This window comes from Macrobrachium rosenbergii, chromosome 53 (genome assembly GCF_040412425.1).
Source record: "Macrobrachium rosenbergii isolate ZJJX-2024 chromosome 53, ASM4041242v1, whole genome shotgun sequence".
In the NCBI taxonomy this organism is placed as follows: Eukaryota; Metazoa; Arthropoda; class Malacostraca; order Decapoda; family Palaemonidae; genus Macrobrachium; species Macrobrachium rosenbergii.
Window position 1 is genome coordinate 8990763 of NC_089793.1, and position 27728 is coordinate 9018490.

Consider the following 27728-nt stretch of genomic DNA (forward strand, 5'->3'; position numbering starts at 1 on the left):
CATGAATGGTATAGTATGTATGATTGTTCAGAGTATTTTCTATGAAAAGAAGCTCCCTTTCCACAAAAATTTCATTGTTGATATAATAGAAATACAAAATGATAATAATTTTGCCATGTTTGTTGTTAGGTAGAAGTAATATCTATTTGCCACTTGATTATTATGTTTTTCTGTTATGTAGAGTTTGAATAACAAAGCAGTTCTTTGCTCTGACTCATAATTTTGTGTTACAGGTGTGTGAAAAACTCGCACTTGTCCCTGGAAAGCTGGATCATGCTACAGTGGTAGCCTATACAGTTGGCAATTACAGAGAGGATTGTGACATGCCACTGAGTGAAACTTTGTTGAGAAGGCCTCTTTTAAAATCAGCCCCACTGGCTTCACCTGATTCTACTAGGAGTTTGCTGTCGCAGTTTGAGGAAATGCATCCTCGAGAGCCAGTGCCACCTATGTCTGCTACTCTTCCCCAGAATATCAGTCTAAATTCCCAGAAAAAAGGAAACTTGGTCGAAGGGAAAAGAGGAGAGAAAGGGAAAGGTTCTCAGACGCCATGCACTAATTTCACACAAAATAAAGAAAACTTGAGTCCAAATGCAGGCCAGGTGCCATGTAGATCAACTCTTATTGAAACCATTGTTTGAGGAAGGTATATTTTTATGGTATCATTTGTGATCTTGCCCTTTAGATACAAATTGACAGACAAACCCCAACATTCCCTAGCTGGAAAGGTCACTGTGCTTTATGATTGTAGTAAGGGAAAGTCTTGAAGAAGACCACATAAAACCAGACTGTTATGCAAAAATGTTAGAAATTTGGCAGCTCAGGTTATTTCTTGTTTCTCTTGAACTATGTACTTTCAGTCACCAAATTCTTATTATGGGGAGTTTTCATCTGCACTTCACTTAAAGTAGTAGGGGTTTAAGCATAAGTAATGATAATCTTATGGGAATACTACAGTGTTCTTAAATCTAAAGATATTCGAACAATTTACATCATCAGTTTTTATTCCACTGAAAGTTACTGTACAGGAAATGAAATTATTTATGCAGATCTCTGCAATATTCAGTGTTTTTATATGTTCAGACAGGTGCAGCAGATATATGAAATAAGATGACTTATCTGTGATTTTAGGAACAAAGATCTTGTTACAGTGTATCTACAGAAATTTTTCAGGTAAACTGGAGCTGTGACAAATGTTAGAATGTTCATATCATTATCGATACTGTAATCATAACAAATCACTGTGCAATGGTTGCTATACCACAAAGATTTGTAAATTCTTTCTTTTTCATTCACTGAATCTCATGTAATCTAGGCTTGAAAATTGATTTTGCATTTCTGCTATCATTCCACGGAAGGAAAATTTAGTCTAGTCTTATTAGCGTCTTTCACGACTTCCAAACGCCATAATCTTACTTAGGTTCATATTCATTATTTAACTACTATTCAGTCACATTTAGCTTGGGAGACAGGAATTACTGAGCAAAAATCCTTGTTACTGATTTGCAGAAGTTATTAGTAAGCATGCAGCCAGTATTATCAGTGTGAATTTAGAATTCTTATGCAATCTTTTTATTGAAAATTTATGAGCAACTGTAACTTTTTCTTGTCAATAGATTAAGCTGACCTTTGGTAGCATAGGCTCTTGCTCCTTCAGCAGGCCATATGGAAACTTTTGACTGGGCGGCTCATTTATTCGCTCCATTGAAGCTGAACCTAGCAGCATGATGAAAGCCCATAATATATATAGTAGTATAGTATTAGCTTTGAAGATGATTTTCCCCCAAGTACTCTATTGACCAATCAGGTCTGCTGTGTTGTAGCAAAGCATTGTGATTCAACAGTTATTAATTCACTGGTGATGAACTGATTTGTTTATTTTAAATTCTTGGGTCAGCAGTCAAATCTTATTATGCAATTAGGTTTTCTTTCATCCACAGGAGAGGAAACATTAAAAGGTTATATTTTTCAAAGTCTATAATTAGGAGGCAGATTTTTTTTTAAACAAAACTAAGTTTTGCTCTTCACTCTTCTTACTCTTAGTGACATAAAACCTTAGACTCTTGTCAAGTTAAGTCTCATGGTACTGAAGTTAAATCTGAAGGTTATATTTACAAATGGTAGTGAATATTTTATTGTATGCTGATTCTAGAAACTCAGCTTTACACAACATTAGATTAAAAATGGAATATAGAAAATATGTTATTGCTCTCTTGTTTTAGTGGTTGAGATGAAGCACAAAATAAGTTTTTCATCTATTAGGCATAATTACTCATTATACCCATCTTATTTTCATTATATGGATACTCATAATGAAATTGTAGATGGGATACAATTATAGTAAAAGTCGTCATATTTTGCACCAAAGACAAAAAAAAATGGTCTGACTTTCTTGTTATTAACTAAGCCTTCATTTGTTAATGTAGCTAATAATCTTACCGCTGTTCTTCAACTATGGTGCATCTAAAAACAAAAGAAAAAGTTTTTAAAAATGCAACTGTCCTTCCATGCCTTCACGTCAGTAAACAGACATTCATAATCTTTCGCATCTTGATGACATTTAGCTTGAATTTTTATACTTGTTAAAGGTGCTGAAGGTGTGACATAACAGATTGAAGATGCTCATAGTGAACTTCAGTTTGAAGATTTCATGAGATATTTAGGAACGATTTTTTATTCGATGGACCAGAGAGCAACAAATCCTTTGGGTCAGCCCTGTGAGACTTAAATAAATTAGCTCAATGGTCTGGTTAAACTACTTAATAATAATATTAATAGAAAAGGATCTGAGAGAATGGCTATCTTACAACATTCCTGTACTTCCTGCAGTCCCTCAGCAATTCAGTCATGTAGTTTTTGTGATTTTTCCCATTTTCCTCTGTTGTAAGGAAAGCTCGGGTGCTATAAGGCCTGTCATCTTTAAGGTTTTGTAGGAACGGCCATTCAGCATTAATTTGCTAGATTATAACAACTTTACCCATTTTAATGTTTGATTGTCTTTTCAAGTATCACAGGCAAAACTTTTTGACTGTATTAAAACGTAATTTTCTTTAAACTAGGTCTGAAAACTCCAAATTTTGCATGTGTTGAGGTATTGGCAGCATGGAGGTACAATTTTCATGATCATTGTACCTCCTTCCTGGGAATTTAGAAGCTTATTGCAAGACATGAAAGAATTTTGCCTCCAAAATGACTTTTGTTTTTTTTAATTCTCTGTGGATCTAACATATCACCATCATCTTGTTCAACAATGCGCAGACACAATTTGCAAAGATAATTTTTCAGAACATGCATATGTAATAAGTCCAGACACTTTTAGGTATTCCTGTCACCCAGAGCTTTTTGTTAAATAGGCAATGCCAGTTGGAGCACTTTATTGTAAAACTAAAGGGGTAGCCAGATGTCTTTGTATGATATAGCAAAGTGGTATGATTTTAAAGTGTGCATATTATGATAATAAACAAAACCTTTCTATGCTATCACCGAGGACAAAATTTAGGATGGTTCCTTATCACCAAAGACAAGGCTCTGGAGATTTGTTTTACAGTTTATAAATTATATATTTTAGTGTTAAAAGTCACTGACACTGTAAATTCCTGAAGTGCATAGTCCTCAGAACTGTGGACACAAATAGACAAAATTGTTGTAACCGAATTGTGTCCATTCATATAGACATGAAATATGAGGTAATGTGACGAAGCACTTAATCTCTAGGTCCCTGGGCTCAACCCTATATTTTGAGAATGAAGCAAAGGTTGAGGGATCAAGTGAGGGATATAGTGGAACAAAACACATGGGAAGGCTTCAGGAAAAAGATTCCTTTGTAGGTAATTATGTATTTCTAGATAAAGTGACACAAAATTGTGTGATAGGTCATCTACTAGGAGCAAATGCATGACAATCAAAGCAGATAGAGCAATAGGTTAATGTTTCAGAGCCAAGCATATAGTTTCCTGTTATTTCACATATTGTAATATATTTTCAGGTGCAGCATAATAAGCTAACCTTTGTGTTGTTTCATTTGTACTTATGTCTGAAAACCCAAGATTTTTCACTTTGCCATTGTCTTTTCTGGACATGTTAAACCATGCAGATGTTTAATAAATTTGTGAATATTGTTGTAGTGTGTGGGTTTTGAATTTTTCCTTTGACAATTTTGGCTGTAAGTTGTAATTTCGATAAGAATAAAAAAAAATCTTGCATTCTTGAATCTTAGTAGCTAACAGATGTAATCTGCTATTATGAAAAAGATTCTGTGTTAGTAAACTCCTTTTACTAACTTGGCTGAGACATTCATAAATGGTTGTGGTTTACCAGTGGAGCAGTGAAACTGTCTCAGAACAATGAGGAAAAGAAGGTCCACATTGTGTGTTGTGTGCAAGTTGATTACACTGTCACACATATAACTGACCCCACATTAAAGCATGCCGTAATACAGTCTTTGTCTGCTCTTCACTGATCGTGCATCACTTACAGTAGTAGTGCTGATGATTTCAGTGCTCTTTTGTGTCTTTGTTAACACCTCTTGTTATTGTCCTCTGAATATTAATCATGTTGCTTGAATATCTGTACATTGAGACAAAATTTTACTTTCTATATAAGCTGTGTCATCTGTAGTGCCATGGAATCACATAGATCACATGTACCCATGAATTATATTCCATACCTTAGGTTAGCATCACTGATTTGTATCACGAGATATCCTGTTCATATGTCATGATTCTGTTGTGTTGCTTGAATATCTTTGGACATTGTAACACTACAATCAACTTCCCATACCTGTTGGTCGGCTATGATCCCTGCAAACACGTGAATATGTAACAAAATCAAGTTAAGGAGTAGAGAAAGAGGATGAAGAAGATAGTACAGCACCAAGGAAAGAGTAGACGTTTTATCAGACGACTTTCATATGATTTGCAGGGACTTAACGATATATCATTATGATGGTTCAGTGATTTATACAGTAGTACAATAAAAAAGGGGAGGTACTGGTAAAGTCCTGATGTCAGATCAAGAGGAGCCAAAGCAACTGATATCTCAATACAAAATTCTCATGTTCTTCACTCACCTTACAGCAACTTCAGAGCAGGTCGATATAGGCTTGGATACAAGTGGTACTACTACCACCCTGCTTCAACTAGTTGTGTCCCTACAACGAATCAGTCTAATAATCTTCATCACTTATTCAGTAATTTAGAGATTTTGTAAAGCATCATTGGCAGTTTCAGCACATTTTTATGATTTATAGATGTTTTTGTCCTGTGCTGTATTCCCTCATGAGAGTAGAGTTCATATGGAGGAAAGAGAGAAAAGTTAATGTTTGTGTTTATCTGTGCTTTTATATGAGTGTAGCATATTACGATGTCTGCTTCTAAAAGTTAATGTGTGTATTCAAGAGGGAAGTGCCCAATAGTCTTGTTTTTCCTAATTTCATAATGGCCAGCTCTGGGGAGGAGGAGGTTTGACCTAGATTTCTTGTGATATACATGCCATTTCAGTACACATTCATAATCTCATTACATCTTGGCATTTACATGGGATAGGCATGTTGCAATTCTTAGTCATACAGAATAACATTTATTTGAGATAGGCGTGTTACAATTCTTAGTCATATCATTCATTCTGAATTAAACAATGATTGTGCTGTAGTGTCTTGAAGTGTTACTCCCTTTTTTTAACAATTTGCCATGACCTTTTTTTTCCATTCATCATATTAGATGCCCAAATGTTTATTCTGTGCCAACATATAGAGTAGGCACACCTGGTCATTTTGTTCAGTGATTAAAGTTTTGTAAAACATTTTCCTTTGACATTTCTTTAAAAGTTATGTTCACAATTTCAAACATTTTGAGTATTTACAGACATTTACAGTATTTTTAGAGGCACAGACTGCACTTGCAAACTAGTTTGTAATAGGTCTACAGTTGCTTAGATAATCATGGTATCATTTACAAAAAAGCTGTTATTCACATTGACGCTGGGAACCTTATGAATAAAATGGGTCAGGTGTATAGTTCCTTTGTGTAGATATCAGCACTTTCCTGGGATCATCATCTTTTAGACGGGGTTGACATTGCCCAAAGTAGTTGTTTCATTTTTGCCCAACAATGGCAGTTTTAAATTATTCTTTTTACCCTTCCTTAACAGCTCTGTTTTAACAAGAAGCTTCCATTATTTCTTACACTTCAAGAATTAATGCCTTCTGCTGTACTTGTTTTGCAGAGCACAACCACCCAGTCTGCAAAAATAATGAAGTAATAGAACATTATGCTTACTCAGCTTATAATACAGCTACAACTGCTGTTGTGGAATGTTCTTCCCCAAGAACACTGAGTTTGGTACTCTGGCCATTACAGACATTAAGTACATACAGTAAAGCAAACAAGAATATAATTGGCTTGGTAAGATGTCTGTGATTTCTAGAGGACATTATGCACTCATTGCTGGTGCATTACTACGCTTCCCAGAAAGCATGGTTCACTACCTCCTTAAAAGAAACTGCAAGTTTGACAATCTCCAAAAACTTTTGCTCCCACCACAGTTACCCTGAAATGGTAAAGGTATCACTCCCGTTGGTCATTATACCTTTCATCTGCTAGGGAAGAAATAAAGATGGAACGCATTCAGACACATGCTGAGGTAGACACCAAAGGGAACTTGGCTAAGTACAACCTCCTGTAGCTGTGTTCACTTGGGATCCAACATGGAAGGCAGATAAACCAACCAATCTAGTGAACACAAGGAAGATGCTGAATTCATCCAAAGCTCATGACTTAAGACAGTCAGGGTTCAAGAATTTTGAGCAGAGTGAGGAGCAATTGAAAATACGGTTATCACTGCTTAGTTGGAATCTGCACAGGAATATCTCATCAGAGAAAACTGAAAGTGCTATTTATAAAACAAATATGGTAAGATTAGCCCCCGCCAGTCATTTTAAAAATACTGTGCTGTGATGTGAAAAGCCCACCAGGAGATTTCTAGAACCCAAAATAGGCTGTAAGATCCAACCCGTCTGTTTATTATTTTTGTATTAAGTTTTACGTTTTCTTTTACTGGCATAGCAAGAAACTTTTTGTGTAACTGAATGTAGGTGTTATGTATTCCATTTCGTTGACAGATACTACTTTATTCATTAAAAGGAAAGTATATATTAAGTTCTAAAGACCTTAACCATAGGGAGATCTCTTTTCCTTATACTATTTTCAGTGCAGTTTTCTTGAATGCATTATATAATTGACTTAACTGACTTCTATCTGAGTAAGTAAATCGAGCCCCAACATATAAAATAAAATGAAATATTTTATAGGCAGTTTAACACAACAATGAAATGGGATCTTAAATATGACAGTATTATTCAGGAAATTCTAAATGTTATAATTAGACTTTTGAGGCATCATTGAAGTTAACAGGATTTAAAATACAAGACATCACGCAAACCTTGAACAACGGGGACAGTTTTCCAAACTGTTTTCCCAAGATTATGCTGCGTTGACGCCTGAAAGGAAAATGAAGTGCGCTCAAACAAAATTTTGCAAATAAAGCCACTGAAATGAGTAAAAATTAATCAAACTCAAAATAAATATGCAAGAAACACCTCGATAACCCAACCACAGGAAGAACTTGGGAACAAAATAAACTCGACTTGCTAGAATACTGGATATGATTCAAGCACTGACCTGGAAATCATTTTAGCCAATCCACAAATTTGCGTTGGATGAAGTGAAGCTGCTTACAACTGTTTAAATGGGAAAAACTCCACTTTCACAAAACTAGTCAAACTACAATCTGTGTTTGAGCTGACGGTAAATGTCAGCAGTCAATAATATTGCATTCTATGGTGGCTGCCAAACAGCCAGCCAATCGCGTGCAACTTCGTATCTGACACGAAGATATGCTGTAAGCTCAAAAAGACAAAATAAAAAAAAAGCCAGAATTAGAATTTCCGTTCGTCAAGCATCTGCTTATATTCGTGTAACGGTAAGTGGATGAAAGTAGTAGAGCAAGGACCTTGATGCCCTTAAATTTTTCCATGTTAAACTTAATTGGCTATGCAGTTTATCTGCATTTCATTTTTTTTACTGTAGCATTTTAGGTAATTCGCTAAGAATAACAATAAATTCTAATTCTATTTTTGAAAAGAAATCCCGAACGAAAACAAGCGAAATTCTTTATATGATATGAATAAAAGATGTATAATAGTCTGTGTGAGATAATTTATAAAAAGACATAATATATTTAAAATGATTGTGAATATTGTACGAAGGCCTATTAACCAACAAACCAGTTTAAAATAGCAAATACATCGTAAAAAGATATAAATGGCATCTAGGTGATCTGTTAGTACATTACATTACAGTAAAGTAATGAAAGACTTCATGACTCACTCTTTATCTCGATTCTGCGAATAACCAGTCCATCCTGGTGAGTAATCATAGTATCTTAGGTGGCATTTTAGTGCAATATAAAATGCATGAAAAGGGTTATGAAAATAGTTTTTTAGAAGTTAGATACTAATTTAGCACTCCCCGGAATATAGCTGCTGGATTATAGTTTGTAGGTTAAAGAATATAATAAGGGAACTGTGAAAATTTCGCCGCGCATTTTTCATTCTGTCCAGCAGTCTCACTTTCCAACACTCAGTCAGAACCATAGTAAGTGAGGAAAAAACGTTTATCGTGCAGTCGATCCATTTCTGTATCATTTTCTGCTGTACGCATATTTCCAAGGTAATCTTCCTAGGACCAACTATCATTTCTAACTATACTGGTAAAAGGATATTTATAAGAATGACAAATATGAGACGCCAACACTCAGTGATCATAGTAAGTAAGGAAAAGAATGTTTATCAAGCAGTTGAACCGTTATCTCCGGAATTTTACGATGTATTCATATTACCTATGTAATCTTCCTGCGGCCAACCATCAATTCTAGGTGTATTGGTGTAAGGAAAATAATTTAGGCGATAAATAAGGGGCATTTTAGAGTTCAGTTGGGGATCTATGAGAACTGCAGAATCCGACGCAAAGCAGCGAACGCTGGCAGGAGGTTCGCTGTGAACGTTCGCTTCGTTGGCATTCAGTCAGTGACAAAATAATAAGAGGAGTTGTCTGCGGTTACAGGTCTATGCTATGGCTTCTGAAGACCCCCTGAGTATGTCATTAGGTACGTGACGCTTTTGGTTTTCGTCGGGAAATGTATTTCCCTGTAAAATCCCCCTCGAAGTGTGGTTGGCGTCCCTTGACAAGGCCGTTATTATGCCTTTTGGGTACCCCTGTGCACGGCGGTCTTGTTGACCCTGCTGGTTTCGTGGCTTAAGCTGCCCTCCATAACAGTGTCAATATTAATCTGATTTGTTAATTTGATGATTAGGTCGCTTATGACGGCTCTGATATATTTTAAAAATCTTACTTCGTTGATTTCTATGCTTGGTCTCGTCGCCAGCGGTCAGGGAGAGCCTATGGTATATGCTGTGCGTGCGTAAGCTACCCAAACAAACCTTCGGTAATGGCTAGGACAGGCCCTCCTCCTTCGAGGCAAACCAGGACCTTGGACAAGATTGATTAAAATTTTGTGAAAAAAAATGCCAAGTTTATAACCAGTTTGGGTTGACTGGCGTAAGGTCAAAGGTGACAGCTCTAGATATGACGGCCAGTATCTCAGGTATAAGCTTAACCCTATAGGCTATTAGCCCGGTAGGCTATTTTAAGCCATGACGTTAATTTGTCAGTTTCAGTCGGGATATACTTTAAATATTAAATTTTATATGAGGTAATATCCTAGATTGGAAATACTATAAATAGCCTTGCCTCCCAAACTCATAGCCAATGTATCCAAATGGATAACCTGTGTTTAATGACTTTTTATTGTAATTATTGTCGCAAACCACTCGTTTTTTGCATCTACCTTAACGTCCTTTATCCAGCATTTATGGGTGGGTTGATTCCAGTGGGAATTACACTGACAAGAATGGTAAGAAATATATAAATCTCAAGATTTTGTCAGAAAAATATATAGCCTGGCTTAAGCTAGTTCCTTGGTAACTTAATGAAATTTACTGAAGAAATTATAAGGCGATGGCGATGTGGCAAGCATACTGAATGATTTTTAGGTAGGCCCACAGCCGATAAAAACCGCAGGAGTTGCAACATTCGGGTAAAATGATCGGGCATGAGACACATGGTGGCAATTTTCACTTCTATCACTCGACATTTAATCGAGAAATAAAAAAATTAAACCTTTAAGAAAATCTTTCAAAAGGTTGAAGCTTCATTAACAAAATGAGCTGTAGGAAACTGCCATACGAACAAAAATAAGCATGTGAAGTCTTCTTAAAATAGGTGTTGAAGGCAATTTTGAATCCAATATGGTGCCCCCCCAAATACCGATGTAAAATGAATGGCAATTGGACACTTCCTTCCCAGTGCTCATTTAACAGTGTACTGAACACTAATTGTGTATATGTATAATGTTTAAAGATATTACTCAAGATTATAGTTGTAAAATCAGCATGATAAAACATTTTGTTGCGTATATTAGTTGAAGTATGAGACATGGAATTCCCGTCTCTCATGTGGTTGAACTGAAATGCATGTTTACCTTTAATCCGTGGTTTTACTCTTACTGACATCACAACAGCTCCTCAGTGCTTATTTGATTGTCATTATGCACATTTTGTTCTTAATTCACTCAAAATACCCCTTAAAATACATGGGAATATTTTTTACAGTACTTTACTTCATCAAAGTAGCGAAACTGTGGTGGGAACAATTTTCCAGCCTTACTGTACATTTGGCTGCCACAAACATCCGAGAGCAGACGACAAATTAGTGAATTGTTTAGGATAGAAATGTATTTTGTCTTGAGGACGTTTCATTTATGTAAGTCCATATTACTATGCATACTTCTGAGGTATGTAATGTGTACATATGAATGTTACCACAATGGCAAAAATGCAAGAAAGTTGAGTATGACAATTTATCTACAATTGGTACGAGTGTCTAGATGCCATGACGTCAAAATACAGGACTGAAATAAAGGTTTTAAATACAAAATTATTACTTAAAACACCATTATATTTGACAAAACTTATACTGTGTATGTACACTATGTAACATATATTAATAAATAAAAAAAAAGATACGAAAATGTGAAAAGTAGCTAGATCGTAATGTTCACAGCAGAAGCGTTGAAATTTGTTTCAGGAATCTGGTTTGTTCCAAGAACGAATATTTTTAAATGAATTACATTGAACGCGTAATAAATATACTCAATTTATAACCTTGTTCTGGTGTTTAGCTACCTAATCATTTAAATATTATCTAGCGCTCTGGCCTCCTGAAAATTCGCCAGTTTCCCCGTCCAAGCCCCATAGGCGCCAGAGTTTACCACTTATGTCGAGGAAACAGTGTCAGCATTTATGGGTACAAATATTTTGCAGATTTAACACAGGAAATGAGCAGTTTGTTTATACAAGTGACTCAGCAAATATCGAGATGGCATCACTCGTTTACTTTTAAAGTGTTTTAAGTAAAAGTTTCGAGAGCGTCATGGCCGGTAAGTTAGCACTGCGCACAGCTAAATCTTAATGAACCTCTGTTTAATCAGAAATATGCCATTATTTCGTAATTTAGGAGACAACAGTTACTTTCATAGGAACATAGAGGTCTTGGCGTGTTGTGTAGAGGGGCCACAAGTCTCACTGATGCTGATGGGGGGCATTCGAATGTATTTTCTCGAAGTGCCCAAACAGCAGAGGAATGTCGCAGTCTCACATCCCGAGCATTTACCCTAGTCCCTTGGTAAAGTTACTGAAGGAATTATAAGGCACGATGATGTGGCAAGCATGCTTGAATGATTTTTGTGGATAGACCCACAACCGATAAAACTGCAGAGGAGTTGCATGCATTAGGCCTAGCCTATCTCCATGGGACACACTTTGCCTATAAGCAAATCAAAATGCATCCTAACCCAACCTATGCTTGCTGAAATGTCCAAGTGGTTGTACGAGAGCTTCTTACTGTGGCACTAAAAATTACTGTTGTGATTAGTTACAGAAAGGAGAGGGGTTGTATCTTAAACAAAACGTTTGAATTCTATATACTGGTGAAAATGTAAATTTTTTACTTCATTCCAGATGACATCATCAAAATGAAGCGCCAAGGGCGGCGTGGAGGCAAAAGCAACCAGAGAGGAAAAATGAGGGGAAAGGGAAGAGGTAGAGGAAACATCAACACAGGTAACACCGAACAGTACACAGAGTTCCAGAAAGGCAGGCAGGGAGCTGGTGGAGGAAGAGGACGTGGGGCTGGAAACAGAGGTTTTGGGAACAGTGGCCGGGGCAGAGGTCTTCGCGTTTTGACGACAAAATTTGGAGTGAAAGGTAATCATCAGTTCTAGGTGAATTGTATCAAATAAAAGTAATAAATTTCTTGTTTTTCTTAACAGACAAGATTTAAGTAATTCATTAGTATTTTTATAAATTTCATAGTTTGTGGAACAATGTGCAGGAGGCTTCTCATGCATTCCAACCTTCTAGTTATTTTTTCATAATTTTTCTCTGCCAAATCAGTTGATTCACTGTCTCAAGAGTTGAATTGCAAATCCAAGTACTGTATTTGAAGTGAATTACTCAAATATCTTGATTCAAGGGGTATCCCATCAGATCTATTTTAGGATTACTGTATTGCCAGATTTTGGAGCATAAAAATATAGGTAAATAGATAGAGAGCAGTCAGAACATGAAGCATCACAGCTTCGGGCCAGCCACATCCTAAAGTGGTTGTGGAGAATTTCCTTAATGACCAATAAGCAGTTTTGTTTGTAAGTCCTGTTTTCTTAAAAAAAAAAAAGTGCTGTTAGGAGAGGCCAGTTCATGGTACTATATACAGTATAATGAATTAAGAAAAATCTTTAGTTATTGTAATGTGCTCCTTTTACTTAAGTAGTACAGTCTGCTCAAGTTGTGTGAGAATTCTCATATGTTTGCCATTAAAACATTCTGTTTACTCTTCAATTGACGGAGTTGTTTTGAAAGAGGTGGCAGTTATTTTATTGACTTTCAGCTTCAGTTTTCTCTTCGTTAGTTTTATTTTTTGTAATGTACTGTAATCAAGTTTATACCTGTATATCATTGTCCCCAATAGGTTGGTCCATGGCAAATGGTTTATTAGAATTGAGAATACATATAATTTAGGCCAAAGGCCAAGCATTGGGACTTGTGAGTTCATTCAGCGCTGAAAAGAAAATTGAGAGTAAAAGGTTTTAAAGGTGTAACAGGAGGAAAACCTCGCAGTTGTACTTCGAAACAATTGTTATAAGGTGGAAAGTAAAATGAAAGAGAGCATATGAATGGAGGTACAGTAAAAGAAATGAAAGGGGTTGCAGCTAGGGGCCGAAGGGGTGCTGCAAAGAACCTTAAGTAATGCCTACAGTGCACTGCATGAGATGCACTGGCAGCACTACCCCCATATAGGGGCAAAGGGTTTAATGATTTTTCTTTAAGGTACTCAGGTTTAACTTAAGCACAGTTGGTAATCCTTAAGTCAGTAGCATGGGTATTTGTAGATTGTAAGTGTCTCTCCATGTGTAAAAAATAGCAAGTTTTCATTCATGAGTTAATACTACTGCATTTTTTTGTAAAACATTAAGAGTGAAGTAAGACATGTACTAAAATAAGTTCTGTTGCATGCTATTGGTTATGCAAGAGTTAGGTAGAGCATACGCAGCAATCAAATAGATTTTGTACCATGCTAGTGGATGTGATAGCTTTTTATTTGGGATGAGTCTTACCTAATGTTAAAGATAACTGATATCCCAGCACTATAGGCGAGGAGATAAAAGCAATCTTTAACAGTAGGTAAGTATCAAAATAATAAAGTTCATTAAGAAAATTTATATATTTCAGAGTGAATATCTAGTGTGTACTGAAAGTTGGTTGTATTTCTTTACTATTCAGTGGAGTCTGTTTTAGATGGTGATAATAGGAAGAAACATGTGCCATATATTATAAGTTTTTTGAATTTTGCTAAAATGTTGTAAAATAGTGTTTTCTTGGTTTGTTGAGTGTTAGTTTTAGTCTTAAAATAGTGTCAGTTAATGACATTGATAAGTAGCTGTTCTTAATCAATTAACGAGTTTTCTAAATCTGACAGGTGCAGCAAGAGGCAGAAACGCAGGTGTGCTGCAAGGAAACAGACTTGGTCAGGGCCGTCGGGGAAGGGGCTTTGGTTCATCAGGGAAGGGAAATGGCTTAACTAGTGATGAAATCAGGAGAAGAGGAAGAGAAGGTATAATTCAGAGACTTAAAGACAGGGATGACTTCACAGACAATTTTCAAGTACATGTAAGTTTGTTTTTGCCTCAACCACGTAATTAAACATTTTAAAAACGCATTTAATTATTTTAACCAGAAACCTTTATGTACTTATACTCACAAAATCAAGATATTTTGTAACCCTGTGAATTTGTTGATTTTTAATCATCAAAGAATTCTGGCTCTTTACGTCACTATTGTGCAATTTGGCTAAACTGAGAATGTTCCAAGATGTAGTGTTGTAACCAGACTAAACTTAGACCTTGTTAAGAGACTTATTCTTTGAAGTAGGGATCAGCAGACATTTGCTCTTTCTTAAAAAATAAGAACAACTGTGTACAGTAGATGATTACCTTGGAAGAAAGAGTGTTTCTTCTGAGCAGTATCATGAGTATAGTGAACACTAGATATCACTGGTAACAGTTGGAAATCAGTATCTTTGTGTGAATGATGCCAAATAGTGTATGTGATTTTGTGGTATTTGTGTATTTTTAAATATTCAGGCTGTAAAATTTAGTTGCCAGATTTTGCTCATGTTTTTTGGAAGTTTTATTTTGAAATTATCTAGATAACTTCCTGTAAATGCTTTAATCCTGAATTCTTAGGGTGGGGAATCGGCCTCTACATCTGGGCGACAAATGGTAAAAGGGAGACTTAAATCCTTAAAGAAATCAATATCTAACATTCAGCAGCTGAATCGGAATATAGCAAGAAATGAAATTGTCAATCAGCGAAGAGGCATCGCAGTTGGGATGAAAGTAAGTGAAGACTCAGTTTATCTCTTCTGTTATTCAAATATTATTGTGATCATGTTTGAATGGTTTCATTGGAGCAGTAGCACTTTTTAACTGTTTCATAACAAGTAGATCGTCTCATGTCATTCAAACTTCATGACAGTACTGTATTGATATGTCACTGTTACAGATAAAAAAAATCTTTTTACTGTTGTCAATGTCAGTCCTAGCTCCAGGCTTTGCTGGAGAATGAAACTTTATTGTCCAAGTTAGATTTTACATGTTATTTATTTTGAGATTTCACAAAGGGTAGAATACTTGAAAATGCACAAAGGGTAGAATACTTGAAAATGAAACCATGATTTTAATAAACTTGTTCATTTAAATAGACTTCACAAAACTTGAGACTTGAAAATAAAATATATTAACATTACAATTATGATTGTTCATTAAAGCTAAGCCATTAACCCTTGGGCATTCATGGTATTTCCAAAGCCCTTATGAGCTTAGCAGTAAATTTCTTTTCTCACTGTAAAATTATTTTTATCTCTCACTGTAAAATGATTTGCATGATACTAGTGCTGGTTTTTAGTCTCGGTATGAATCTGAATACTGTAATTGCACTTTGTTTTGCAGTTTAAAATTGAGAAGCAATATTAGTAAATGAGAATGTGTACAATAAGTTTCCTTATCAACAGTACACTGTACTACTGTATATTATATGTAAGTGCTATTTAAATTTATTGCATATAAAAACATAAGGAAAAATAGGCAAAGATTATGTAATTAGAAATTTTTTAAACTATTTTTCTGAAATGGAGTTGAACCATCCCCCAATATCCTCCAGTCATCATGTGAATGCTACCTGACGTCAGTATGTGCATGAGTGGTCTTTTATTGTTTTCTATGGATGATGGCATTTGACATTTACATGATGTCATTTGACACAAATGGAATCTCAAGGCTTAATGGAGTCAGATCCTAGTTCTTTAAAGGTGTAGAAAGTGACGTGATGCAAATATGGTTGATACTATAACATTTTTAAACAGACTAGACATATTTTTTTAAGATTTCACAAAATATTTACTATCATTAGCAACCAGGTACAAATATAGTAACCATTCCGAGGGGCACTGAAAGCTAATGACTTGCATATTGCTAAATTATTTGGATCACCACCTATAGTAACATAGTGTACTTGTATATGGATAATGTGTCAGTGCGAGTATGTAATATGATGATGCAAAGATTGTGCAGGATTTGTGCTCTATGCTGTTGATATTTTTACCTGTGGAATTTGCAGGTGACAAAAAAACTGTTACATTTCCCTCTACTTATTATTCAGAATGTCAGTCCCTCACTGTTTGCTGTTTTTCTAAGGATTAGGCATGATTTTTTTTTCTTAGAAAACAGTAGAAACAGAATTGATGGGTAACCCTGCCAATCTTGTGTGCTAAAAACCTGTGCAGATCAGTTTCAAAGTCAGGGCAGCAAGAGTGAATATTGGCAACCCAATATTAGAAAACTTCATGTGTCATTTTTGTATAATAAAATGCATCTCACTACATTTTGATTAAGTGAAATTACTATATGTAAGGTTTACATTTAGAATGAAAAGAATTTTGATAGTTGTGTGTATGCTATATTACAATTGTTGTTTGTGGTATACAATTATTGTATTTTGCAGTACTCTGTTATTACTTAAATAATACATATATTACCCTAATTTATAACTAGAGAGCTTTTCAGTTTTTTATGATTACTGTTGCAGTAATAGTTAGTAATCCTTCTGTAACTGTTGCAGAACTGTTTACTAATCCTTCTGCAACTGAAATGGCTTTCAAAACAAATCCTTTACGTGACAAACATGCTCTTTCAGTGCATCAAAGATTGAGAGGGTTTAGTTTTTTTATTTTATATTCAGAAATAATGGTATTGGTCATAATACAGTGAAGTAAATCTTCGTAAGGTGGTAAAAAACCCATCTTATGAAGCTCAGGTATTAGTTTATCCTTATTGTTAGAATGCCACCCGTCTTTGTGATTCTGCTTTATCTACATATTGCAAATCTTGTCTTTTCCATGTCTTGCAAAATGTGAAATTTCCACTTTTAACTAGTAATATAACCTTTTGTTTTGTACTCGTTTAATTTACAGACAAGTGGCAACCTGGGAGCTCCCTTAAGAGTTCGTGTAGGCAGTGGAACCATAGTAAGGGGGCTTAGATCTGACCAACTTCTTTTGCAGAAGATCAGGCAGTTGAAGAAGAGTAAAGTTCAAGCTAGATTAGAGAAGCTGGAGGCTTACAGAGAAAAGGTAAACACTTTGATTGGATGATTATTTAGTAATATGGTTTTGCATAAGCACACTGATAATCTCCAGGGCACAGGGCTTTAGCAAATACTTGTGTTGTTAGAAAATCACAAGTTTTGATATTGAATGTAGCCTTTATAAAGCTGCTGTACAAGAACATACATTCATTGTTAGCAGTACTTGAATTGGATTTTGAAATCTGATTAGGATGCTTAAGAAATTAAATTAGTTTTTTCAGTGGCATAATCAGTTGATATTAGGTGATAGCATGGGAGTGAGGGGCAACGCAGTTTTTGCTGGTCTCATGGTATTTTGGATGTATTATCAGTTTGTTGTTGTTAGATTGGGTGTTCTGATTTTTAGCAGGGGGCACCATACAGTTGTTTTTTGATATTCTCAGTATTTTGATTTGTTTCATATAGAATATGCATACCAAGTACTTTTGAAGGTGCACTTTTTCCAGTATTAAAATGCCATTGAAGTGCCTGTAAAGAATGTATGTTGAGAAAAAAATAATTGCAGGAGCAAATTGGAACAAAGACTTTAGGACACTGACTTGTTGAGCTCTGGGCCCATTTTGGGAAGAGTAAAGGGAAGCCATAGAAGAAAATTCAAAGTGCCAACCACTTATTTTAAAAAGAGGCAAGCCTAACTATTCCTCCAAAATGGCTGTGTTTATAAAGAGGCAAGCCTAACCATTCCTCCAAAATTGCTGTGTTTACATTGGTTCATGAGTGATAGGTGGACTAGTCTTTGATGTTTCAGCACTAATCTCTAGAAGGTAGAGTTTTGCTCAAGTTAAACAACTCATGCTTAGGAATATTTGCAATATTAGACTAACTTTCTCAGTGTTGCTAAATCTTTGATGACTTGATGTTTAGGATAATATGTGCCTTTTATAAGTACTGTAAACTATTTAAGAATAAATTTAAATATTAGGACTAAAAATATTATGGTAATTAATGTTATGGTAAGTGCATTAAAGTCTTATATTGGAATTCAGAGTCCAGAATTGTAAGGGGCAGGAATCTATATTTACAAAATATATATAATTAAATAGTTTGCAGATGGTGGAGTTCTTTCACTGCGGGACTTGCAGACTATGTCTATGCAATTTTATTTAAAAATTAAACAACTAAGTATCTATCATGCTTATGAGGAAAAGTACATGGTAACCTTGGTTCAATGTTAGCTCTTCATTTTCATCATTAATGCAATCACAAACTGAGCTGATGTATGAAAAAACTGTTCAGATCTGTGGTGAGTAACAAAGCTGATAGTGACGTGAGTAAAATAAAATCTAGTAATTCCTTGTCGCAGATATTTTTTAGTGGTTTGCTTTGCACTTGGTGCTACTCAACATTTTCTAATAATTCTAATATTCTTAACGTCTAATTTTTTTTATGTCCTATAGCTTAGGGATGTGAATATACCAGAGCAGTTCACAAATATCAAAGGTGTTTAGAATGCATGTTTGTTAAGTCTTTGGTATTAGACATTTTGAATGATGCAGTATAATGAAAACTTAATATATTCAGTTCAGTAGTTACCTTACATACTGTTTTCATAAGTAGATCTGTTTTTATTTGGTTCAGTCAATATGTAATTCTCACCTCAAGTTTGATTTTCAGAGGGACCGATCACACAACGAAAGGGAGTCTTCACTGGAGTCGAATTCAATTGTGTCTCTTTCATCACATAGAGGTTTAACCGTCAGCATTAAGAATGACATGGCTTCACAGTCGGTTCATAATGGTAAGAACTGCCGTTTTCTCTAGTTTAGGAGCATTGTAATTTTTTTTTTTAGGGGGGGGGCCGGAATTCTGTTGAAACTTTAATTAGTTTTGATATTCATCTTGTGGAGTTACTACAGTCAATAGGGAGATTATAAATTAATTATAATTGCAAGACCTAGGAAATGAAATCCTTTATTGTACAACATTTTTTGTGTATATATCATGTAAAAGGTAGCTTTTAAAAATTTCCACTAATTTGGACAGCCCCAGATGGCAGTTCAAGTGTTCATAAGTAAAAAAAAAAAAAATGTTTATTGTGCAAACATACTATCAGATGGCTGAAGAATAGCCTTCCCAGTAATAAATATTTTCAGTTCCTTGAGGTGTCTGGAAGTTGTATGACACAATTCACTGGTTGCTGGTTAGTCTTACATTTCCACTGAAGCACTAGTTTTAGCAGGCATTGCAATATATCTCATTAATAGCTAGGGCCCTTTTTGGAAAAAATCCAATTGCACATTCCAATAGAATTGTTACAATGGCAGCATGTGAATCATCCACCCTTATTGGAATATATTTATTGGTTACCTAAACCAATAAAGATTCCATGTGTAGCTCAAGTTAATTGAATGCTGCTTCCACCTGCTGTCCTTACATTATTAGCCCTTTTTTGCAGTTTTTTCAAGTAGCAATCACATCCATTGTGAACAGAAGACGTGAAGACCTGAGCCTCAATAGGTTTCTCGTCTTGTCAGGGTTTTATTATGTTGTGCTTAGGTCACTTTATCCATCATTAACATCAAAGTAGGCATAAATTCTTGATGAATGATTCTGCTCTGGTGATGACATTGAACAAGATTTGCTTCTACATGCTTTGAATGTAATGTATGGCTTTCTCATTTCTAATGGGATCTAGTTGATAGCATTTTGGAGAGCAGATGCACTTAATCACACTGCTAAGCACCCTTGTTTATTCTTCCTTAATCTCAGCTACTTTAGCTTTCCAAGTTTTTGTATGCATGGCCTTTTTGACAGGGGGAATAGTCCCATGATGGCACTACTATCAGGCTGGTAAATACATGAGGAGGTGGACAATAATGGAGAGTGTTCACATCCAACTAGTGGATCAAAGGTGTCTCTAAACGCCCATGTGACCTCTGAAAATGTTAGTGAAGTAGAAGCCATATTAAACAGTTTGTAAGGTTTGAACTCATAAGGACTGGATGTTAACTGTGTCAGGATGGATGAAGCTCTCCAAATTGATACTGTCTATCAAGTTAATTGGTACCATTTCCTTTTATGTAAATCATGATGACTGCCTTGAGTTAGAGACTCTGGGGATGCTGCTGAAGTCAGTTGCAGAATGATGTAGCATGCAAAATTACAGAGACAGCAGCAAAATGTCCCAACATTTCTTGACAGCCTCACATGCAGGAGTCGATGGAAATCTTCAAAGGCAGCATTTGGTGTTAGCCATAGCCATTAGATCGGAGAAGTTAGGCATTCCCTTTTCTTCAACAGCCTGATCAAGAGTTGAACTTTTGTTGCATAATAGAAATTTGAATAATTCAAAGTATTTTTGGGCCACATGTTGAGTTCGTGCTTGATCTAAGATGGTAGGCACATCAAGAGAACAGTTTCTATAAATAGTGTGTAATACTGGGTAACTGCAAACCAGTGGTAAATGTATCCTAGATTCACAGTAGTTAGTAGCTGTTACAGGCAGAAAATTACATCAAAGACCTAGCAAAGTTTTGATAACCCATCGTGTTTGTCCAAGAATATAACAATACTTAAATAACTGCTTTTGTTCTTGTGTAGTCAATGGAGGATAAGTATCCAAAGTTATTAGAAACCAAGGATTCTATTCTTGTCTATTTGCTGAAGGAATAATACTCGGTATTTGAATTTAGCCTTTGGGTTTGAGCATATGCTCATTTCGGTCACAGTCGGTCACAGTACTGGAGCAGTAGTAATTGCCTTGCCTACCATAGAACCGTTACATATCTGAAATAAAAATAAAAATTAGTGATATCATTAATAAAATGAAACTGTAAAGAATAAATATGAGAACTATAACAATAATAGACCATTACAAACATGAGAACAATAGAAACCTAACAAGCTGACCCCTTGTATTTAAAAAAATTTAAACCCTGAACTTTTAACTCTATTTTGACTTTACTGTATATATAAAATTCCCTAGTTTTTGTGGCTAAGTTACCGCCTTTGATGTTGTTGGTTGATTAAATAACCAAACTTTGTGTAGTTTAGAGAATTTTATATGTGCAGACCTTTAAAGTACTTTAACGGATGTCATTCATTTCAGGTATGACATCCAGAAGTCGACCACGTCTTAGCCGACACAAGTCAAAGAAAAATCCCGGTCTCTTTTCTCCAGCTGCCATTACAATTGTTAACGACCATGCCAGCTCATATGATTCAGATTTTGAAATGTTACCAGACCCTTCAAGAAGGATCACAAAACGCAATATAATAACCACGAGGGATCCCAGACCTCGAAATACTGTCTCCTTAAGCATAGGAGCAGATAATCTGCGTTCGCTACCTGAACCTCATCGACAAATTTTAGATCCAAAAATACAAAAGGAGATTGCTATGCTCCAAGGCAAAGAGGAAGTAACTTTAAACAGTGGTCCAGGCCCTGGAGTGAAAGGTTTTAGACATGTTCCCAGCCAAACAACTCGTTCATTGAATGAGCGTTTCACTAATGAGAGAATGGTGACTGTTTAGAAACTTTGTCATATTAACATTTGATTTGACGATCATCAGCTGGTGAAAAAATTTGTAGCTGACCATTAACAATTTATATTGAAATATTTTCAGCGATACTGATGTTTCAGTGTTAACGTGTACTGTAGGCAGTGACTTCCTATTTATTTCTCTCGTAATATTTGGTATTGTATTACCAAGAGCACTTTAGTTTGATTCAGTGATGTTTAGGATGTAAAGAGTTTATTTTAAGTGAAACCTGGAATTTGCAAGTGTACGGAGCAAGAAAAAAAATTTTAATATGATGCATTTTATTATCCCGTAATATTTGGATGTCTAAACTGTTCTACATGAATGTCACCTTTCACAATGTGTTACAAGAACTTTCATAAGAGCAAGAGGATTGATTATTTTCATTGATTAATGTTGAAAATGAAGTGTACCTACTGATTTATTAAGGTTTATATTGAAGTGTGCATACAAATGAGTCATAAAAAACAAGGTTTGTAAGCTGAAACATCTTTTACTACTTTGTTTTTGTAATATTCCCAGTTTGATTATTATCACACTCAAGGGGTACTGCATATACTATATGACTTCCATAAGTGACTGAACAAATTATTTGAAAAGTTGAAATACACCATATTTAGCCTATATACAGTCAATAAATAACAAAAGCATAAACATACTCAGCAATATAAATGGGATGTAACCTAACAGTGGAACATTTCAATTACATGTTTGATTATTAATTGTTTCAATGTAGAACTTTATTACTGTAACTCAGAGAACAGGTTTAACATATTTTGGGAACATGTTATTGAAAGGAAAAATGAGCAAAATAACCAAATATTTGAAGTAACGTGTATATTTCCCACGTATATTGCTTAATGTGAGCTGGAAATGATCAAAGGAAATGGATAACAAGATGATAAATTGGAGGTAAGCAGGTGTAAGCTAGATCTTATTCCTTCAACATAAGGGATAATGATGAAAAGCTCTGGTGTGTATACCTTGGAATACAAACTATCATTTATGTAGAAGACACACTCCTTAGGTGTCTCGTCTATCATGCAAGCTGAATCTCCACCAGGAAATGCCGTGCTCCATTCAAGATCTCAAGCAGGGGGTAGTAACTTTTGTAACCTTTACAATTTGGCATACTTCAGTAAGAATGATAGGGATTGAAAGCAGAATCTCTTGGTGACTTAACCAGAAGAGCTAGCAGATAGAGATACCATTCAGCAAAGGACCAATGAGGAGCCACCATGGTTAGCTGAGATCCAAAGTGACAAATTCTCTGCTGATCACTTGGTAAATCAAACATAACAGGAGGTAAAGATATCCAGATTGCCCCAGGGGTTGCTGGAAGCTGCTTGCCAAGGCAGCACAGGTGTCTGGAATAGGAAAATAGAACATTGGGAGCTTTCTGTATAACTGAATGGCAAACAGGTTGATTATTGTAGTCACCAAAGCTCAAAAAGCTTTTCCCCTAGATTGAACTGGCCTGCCAAACCATTCATTTTAGCCTGTGTGCTCAATAGCCGAAACTAACAGCAACGCAAACCCACTCCTACTTCTGCATCGCCAACCATTGTTGGTCATTGACACTACAGTGACTATCACTTGACCTCAGATTGTTGCAGCTATCCACACTACAAACATTCCAAGGATGTTGATCTGCAGATGAAGGTCAGTGTCATCTGTTGCAGCTATCCACACTAAAAAACTTTCACAGGATGTTGATCTGCAGATGAGGGTCAGTGTATGTCCACACACCTGCAGCAGAGAGATCTCTGAGGTGTGCACAACACCCCTTCTTAATACATCTGAGAACAGAAGAACCTCTGGAGGTGGGGAGTTCAAAGGAACTCCCACTACGAGCTTCCCTTTTTCCAGCCACCAATCTAAGTTACATAGTTTCCACTGAAGTGAATGTTGGTATATGTGCTTGAAAGGCTCAGTTTCTCCAAGGATAACAGGTGACTGAGGATGACCTACCATAGCTAAGCTGGTTGTTCCTATCAAGAGAGGAACTACACTGTCACCTCCCCAAGCTTGCTTACAATAGCTGTGTCTATCAACATAACCTAAATGTGACTCCTACTTAGGCACAAGATCTGACTTATCCCAGTTATCACAATCCCTAGATTGGGAAAAGGTGTGGAGGCAGTCTGTTCTACTGCTCTAACACCAAAACCCGCTAGTCGTTGAGATACAGCAGAATACATTTCCAAGCATGCAGGCCTGAGTTTACACCAGAGGAATTTTCTCAGTCTGAAGCATGGGGCTTTGAACTGGCAAACAGTCCCATTGCAGACGAAATGAGGTCTGATCACACTGATTTCTTAAAATAATTATTACAACTTTGCCTGAAGCATGAACTGGATCCTTTCAAGACTGAAAGGCTTGCATACCAGTCGGCCATCATGAGCGCTTTCAGGACTATGGATACACAACCGGACCTGATGGCACCTATTACTGAATCATGAGCCGAGGTTGACTCATAACCTCTTGAAATCATGGTCCACATACGAAGACTTTCATAATATGAACAGCCAAAACCAAGCTAGTACAGGCTAGAATGTTTACATGCGTGATACTGGAAGTCTTGGATGATCCACAAACACGCAGTGTGTCTGCAAAATCATGTGAACATGATTTGCCACAACCTTCCATATGTGAACCTTCTGTCAGCACATGCAGGATATGAATATTGCATACACTTGCACTGTGAGTCCTCACCACTCACCACCCAAGAGTCTGCATGATCATGTGCATATAGATTGTCATGATATTTAGCAGTTTCATAATATGGCAACCTTTCACATGCGAACCCTTTGTCTGTATCCACATAATCCTGGAATTGTAAATGCATTCACTGGGAGTTCTCGATGAACCAGGCACTGCCACATGATCTGAACAATCACGATCCACGGATCATACACATGTTGAGCAAGAAGGTAGAACCAACTCTTCTCTGCATACCTCAATATATGTACAAAACGGGGAAGAGTGGAACATGCCTTCTGTCTCAGAAGGAAACAATGAGGCACTTGTTCAGGAGCATGCTGAGAGAACCCAGTGTCAACCCAGTCTGTGGCAAACGTCTCACCTGCAGATGATCAGGTGCCATCACCAACCACCTTAAGTCCAATTAACCTTCTTGTAAGAGGACTTCTTGGAAGAAGGGTGGTTGAAGACAAGGAGGAAGTGTTTAACGTGGAGGGAGAGGAAGAACAGACTAAGATACATGCTTGTGTTTCTTCACCTTGCTTCATTCACGAGTCTTACTCTACTGAGCTAAAGCAGATGATGCGCCAAGGCAGATAACAGATGAATGAAGTCAAGATGTGACAAAGATACCCGCTGCTGTTCAAATTGCCTCAAGAGTTAAAAAGATGTTACAACTTAGACACTTACGAAAAAATACAGGCATATCCATTCAAGAAAAGTTATACATGGGACATGGCAGATTTACCAAATGAGGGCATTCAATAATAAGGAGCGATATTAGTGATCTTGGTGTTTGACGTAATACACAACCAACTCGGATTACCAATCTCAAAAACCTTACAGTTTTTAATCTAAATATATACCCCCTCTGATTGTACACTGCGGTACTACAGAATCTGAATTCTGTCAAACAAATGCCTCTAATCAAGAAATAATTTGTGTGAAGTTGTGACCAAGACCTCAAGAAAATATTGAAACATGAATAAAATAGCCTAGGAATAGCTCACATGTACTAGAATATTTCCACATCAAAAGACTAAAGCAAGGAAAACATGCAGATACACCAAAATAGGCTCCAGGCAACAGTGAATACAGAACCACTTGCAGCTTTCTGAAATCCCTTTTGTTTGAATACAAGCCTCTTACCATATTAACAGCCAAACTTACTTGTAAATACATTCAAACTTCCCGTATAACAATCTTTAAAATGGTCACCATGTCAATGATAACAGCAAAACCTTTGACACCTCATAATCCTTAGGACTTACCTAAGTCTTTAAAAAGTTTCTCAAGCACGTCCATTCCTTGTGAAGGGTTATCGGTCAGAAAGGACGGAACCAATGAGAGGCTTGACTATTATGAGGAGGCCAAGACTGGGTAGTTAGATATCAGATGTTTCTGGTGTACTTGGAGAGCAATGGTCCACCTGTAATGGTCATTATATGATATAATTTCAAAGTCATATACAATAAACAAATACATGAGAGGATCAGTTTACAATATCTGGGATGATAAAGAATTAATGATTGAAATATGAAACTTAGTAAAAAAAAAAAAAAAAAAGTACTGGGATCTTCCAACCACTAGGAACTGACGACAGCGACGAAAAGAAGTTGGAGTGGTTGGACAGCAAGATAAAGACTCCAAAAAACAAATGGTACGACGTACAGGGATCGAAAGGTGAAACTGGGAGAAAACCCAACAGCCGTATTAAGAAGTAACTGTTGGAGAGGTTAGACAGCAAGATGGAATACAGGAAGCAGAAATGGATGTAAAGTAAAAGGCTGAAAAGTGGGTACTGCTAGGAGCTGAAGGGACACTTCGAACACCCTTTGCTAACACCTATAGTGAACATGTGAGGTGTTCTGATGGTACTATCCCCTTCTGGGGTGGATGATAAAAGAGGAAGGCGTTCTCTTTACTTTTGAAAAAAGTTAAGTATACCTTAGTTGTACCAGACCACTGAGCTGATTTACAGCTCTCCTAGGGCTGGCCCGAAGGATTAGACCTATTTTACGTGGCTAAGAACCAACTGGTTACTTAGCAACGGGACCTACAGCTTATTGTGGAATCCGAACCACATTATAGCGAGAAATGAATTTCTATCGCCAGAAATAAATTCCTTTAATTCTTCATTAGCCGGCCGGAGACTCGAACTCGGGCCTAGCGAGTGCTAGCCCACAACTCTATCGACTCGCCAAACGAAGAACTTTTTTTATAACCATTATAAACTGTACCTCCTTTTTTGGAGAAATAAAAATTCTCCTTTGACACAATAAAAGACGTAAGTACAGCTGTGTTGTGTTAAAGAAATTGATGTCTTAGGGTATTATAAATTAAAAATAAAATGTAATTTGCACTATGATAACAATGCCCATGTATGTAGCTTTTACCCTGAATATTTTCCGGATTACATTAAGAGAAACCCCTTCGCAATTCCGAGGTGAAACGCAATTACCTTCAAGAGAATAAAAGCCAATTTAAAAACGCCCTTACTCATCCAGCAATTATTCACTGACAGATCACTAACAAATGAATCACATACCTTTCCAAGGCAATATGACATCACCCAAGTCTCTCATGACAAAACTGTTATCATTTTAAACCGCAAAATGAATGAACATTTCAAGAGCTAAGTAGTGGGGGAAGTAAAAGGTTTAAACTACAAAAAATAACAAAATAATTATCTAAGTGACAAGTGACAGCACTTTCGGGGTTAAAAAAAATATATATTTTAAAATGGATGCAAACCAAGAAATTCATGAATAACTGGCACACGAGACATGATTACAGACGCTTACCATTATTTGCGACCTCGTTGTCTGATTAAGCTGGCCTTGTGCCACCACCGTTGCTCTTTTGAGCCAGTAGACCAATTATGATCAATAGCGCAAGGTCCCATACCCTTCTTTTTTTTATTTAGCAACAGGAGATCAATTCAGTCTGCCCTGGTTTATTGCGCATGAACTTGGCTGATGTTGAATACCTGAAAAATAAAACACAAAATGTATTCTTCTTGAAGCAATAAACAACATCACTTTTTAATGGGCCTAAAAGAGATTATGTAAGAAATTTATGATTACCTCCCTTAATTATGCTAAAAGATAAGCACGCGCACGCACATGGATAGAGGATAATGAGCTTCCTGTAAAGGAGAACCAGAAAT

General features: G+C 36.2%; 2 protein-coding genes and 1 long non-coding RNA gene across 5 annotated transcripts in view; 2 read left to right on the top strand and 1 right to left on the bottom strand.

Moving 5' to 3' along the window:
* LOC136834267 (uncharacterized) overlaps positions 1-4123 on the top strand; it is a 195542-nt gene extending 191419 nt beyond the window's left edge. For both annotated transcript variants that reach the window (XM_067096622.1, XM_067096623.1), the window contains exon 8: positions 234-4123. In XM_067096622.1, the coding sequence (XP_066952723.1) occupies positions 234-641 (408 nt within the window). In that variant the 3' untranslated portion in view covers positions 642-4123. The remainder of the gene's footprint in view (positions 1-233) is intronic.
* Positions 4124-8638: 4515 nt separating this feature from the next.
* Positions 8639-22128, top strand: LOC136834268 (uncharacterized). Of its 2 annotated transcripts, none has more exons than XM_067096626.1 (7): positions 8639-8726; positions 12134-12379; positions 14151-14341; positions 14917-15069; positions 17202-17360; positions 18989-19112; positions 21423-22128. In XM_067096626.1, the coding sequence occupies exons 2-7, from the start codon at positions 12148-12150 to the stop codon at positions 21845-21847; spliced, it is 1284 nt and encodes a 427-aa protein (XP_066952727.1). In that variant the 5' UTR covers positions 8639-8726; positions 12134-12147; the 3' UTR covers positions 21848-22128. The 2 variants fall into 2 exon arrangements, with proteins under 2 accessions (XP_066952727.1, XP_066952726.1); XM_067096625.1 differs by lacking the exon at positions 8639-8726 and adding an exon at positions 9006-9162.
* LOC136834270 (uncharacterized) overlaps positions 16976-27728 on the bottom strand; it is a 39496-nt gene continuing 28743 nt past the window's right edge. Inside the window, exons 2-4 of the long non-coding RNA XR_010851706.1 lie at positions 27364-27548; positions 25831-25988; positions 16976-21100 (exon numbers count right to left, since the gene is read on the bottom strand). This is a non-coding gene — a long non-coding RNA (uncharacterized lncRNA). The remainder of the gene's footprint in view (positions 21101-25830; positions 25989-27363; positions 27549-27728) is intronic.

Coding starts and splice junctions, on each gene's coding strand:
- LOC136834268 (XM_067096625.1), top strand. CDS start 9,129: ATGGCTTCTGAAGACCCCCTGAGTATGTCATTAG. Junction 15,070..17,201: donor GCATCGCAGTTGGGATGAAA/GTAAGTGAAGAC, acceptor TTTAATTTACAG/ACAAGTGGCAACCTGGGAGC. Junction 17,361..18,988: donor TGGAGGCTTACAGAGAAAAG/GTAAACACTTTG, acceptor TTTGATTTTCAG/AGGGACCGATCACACAACGA.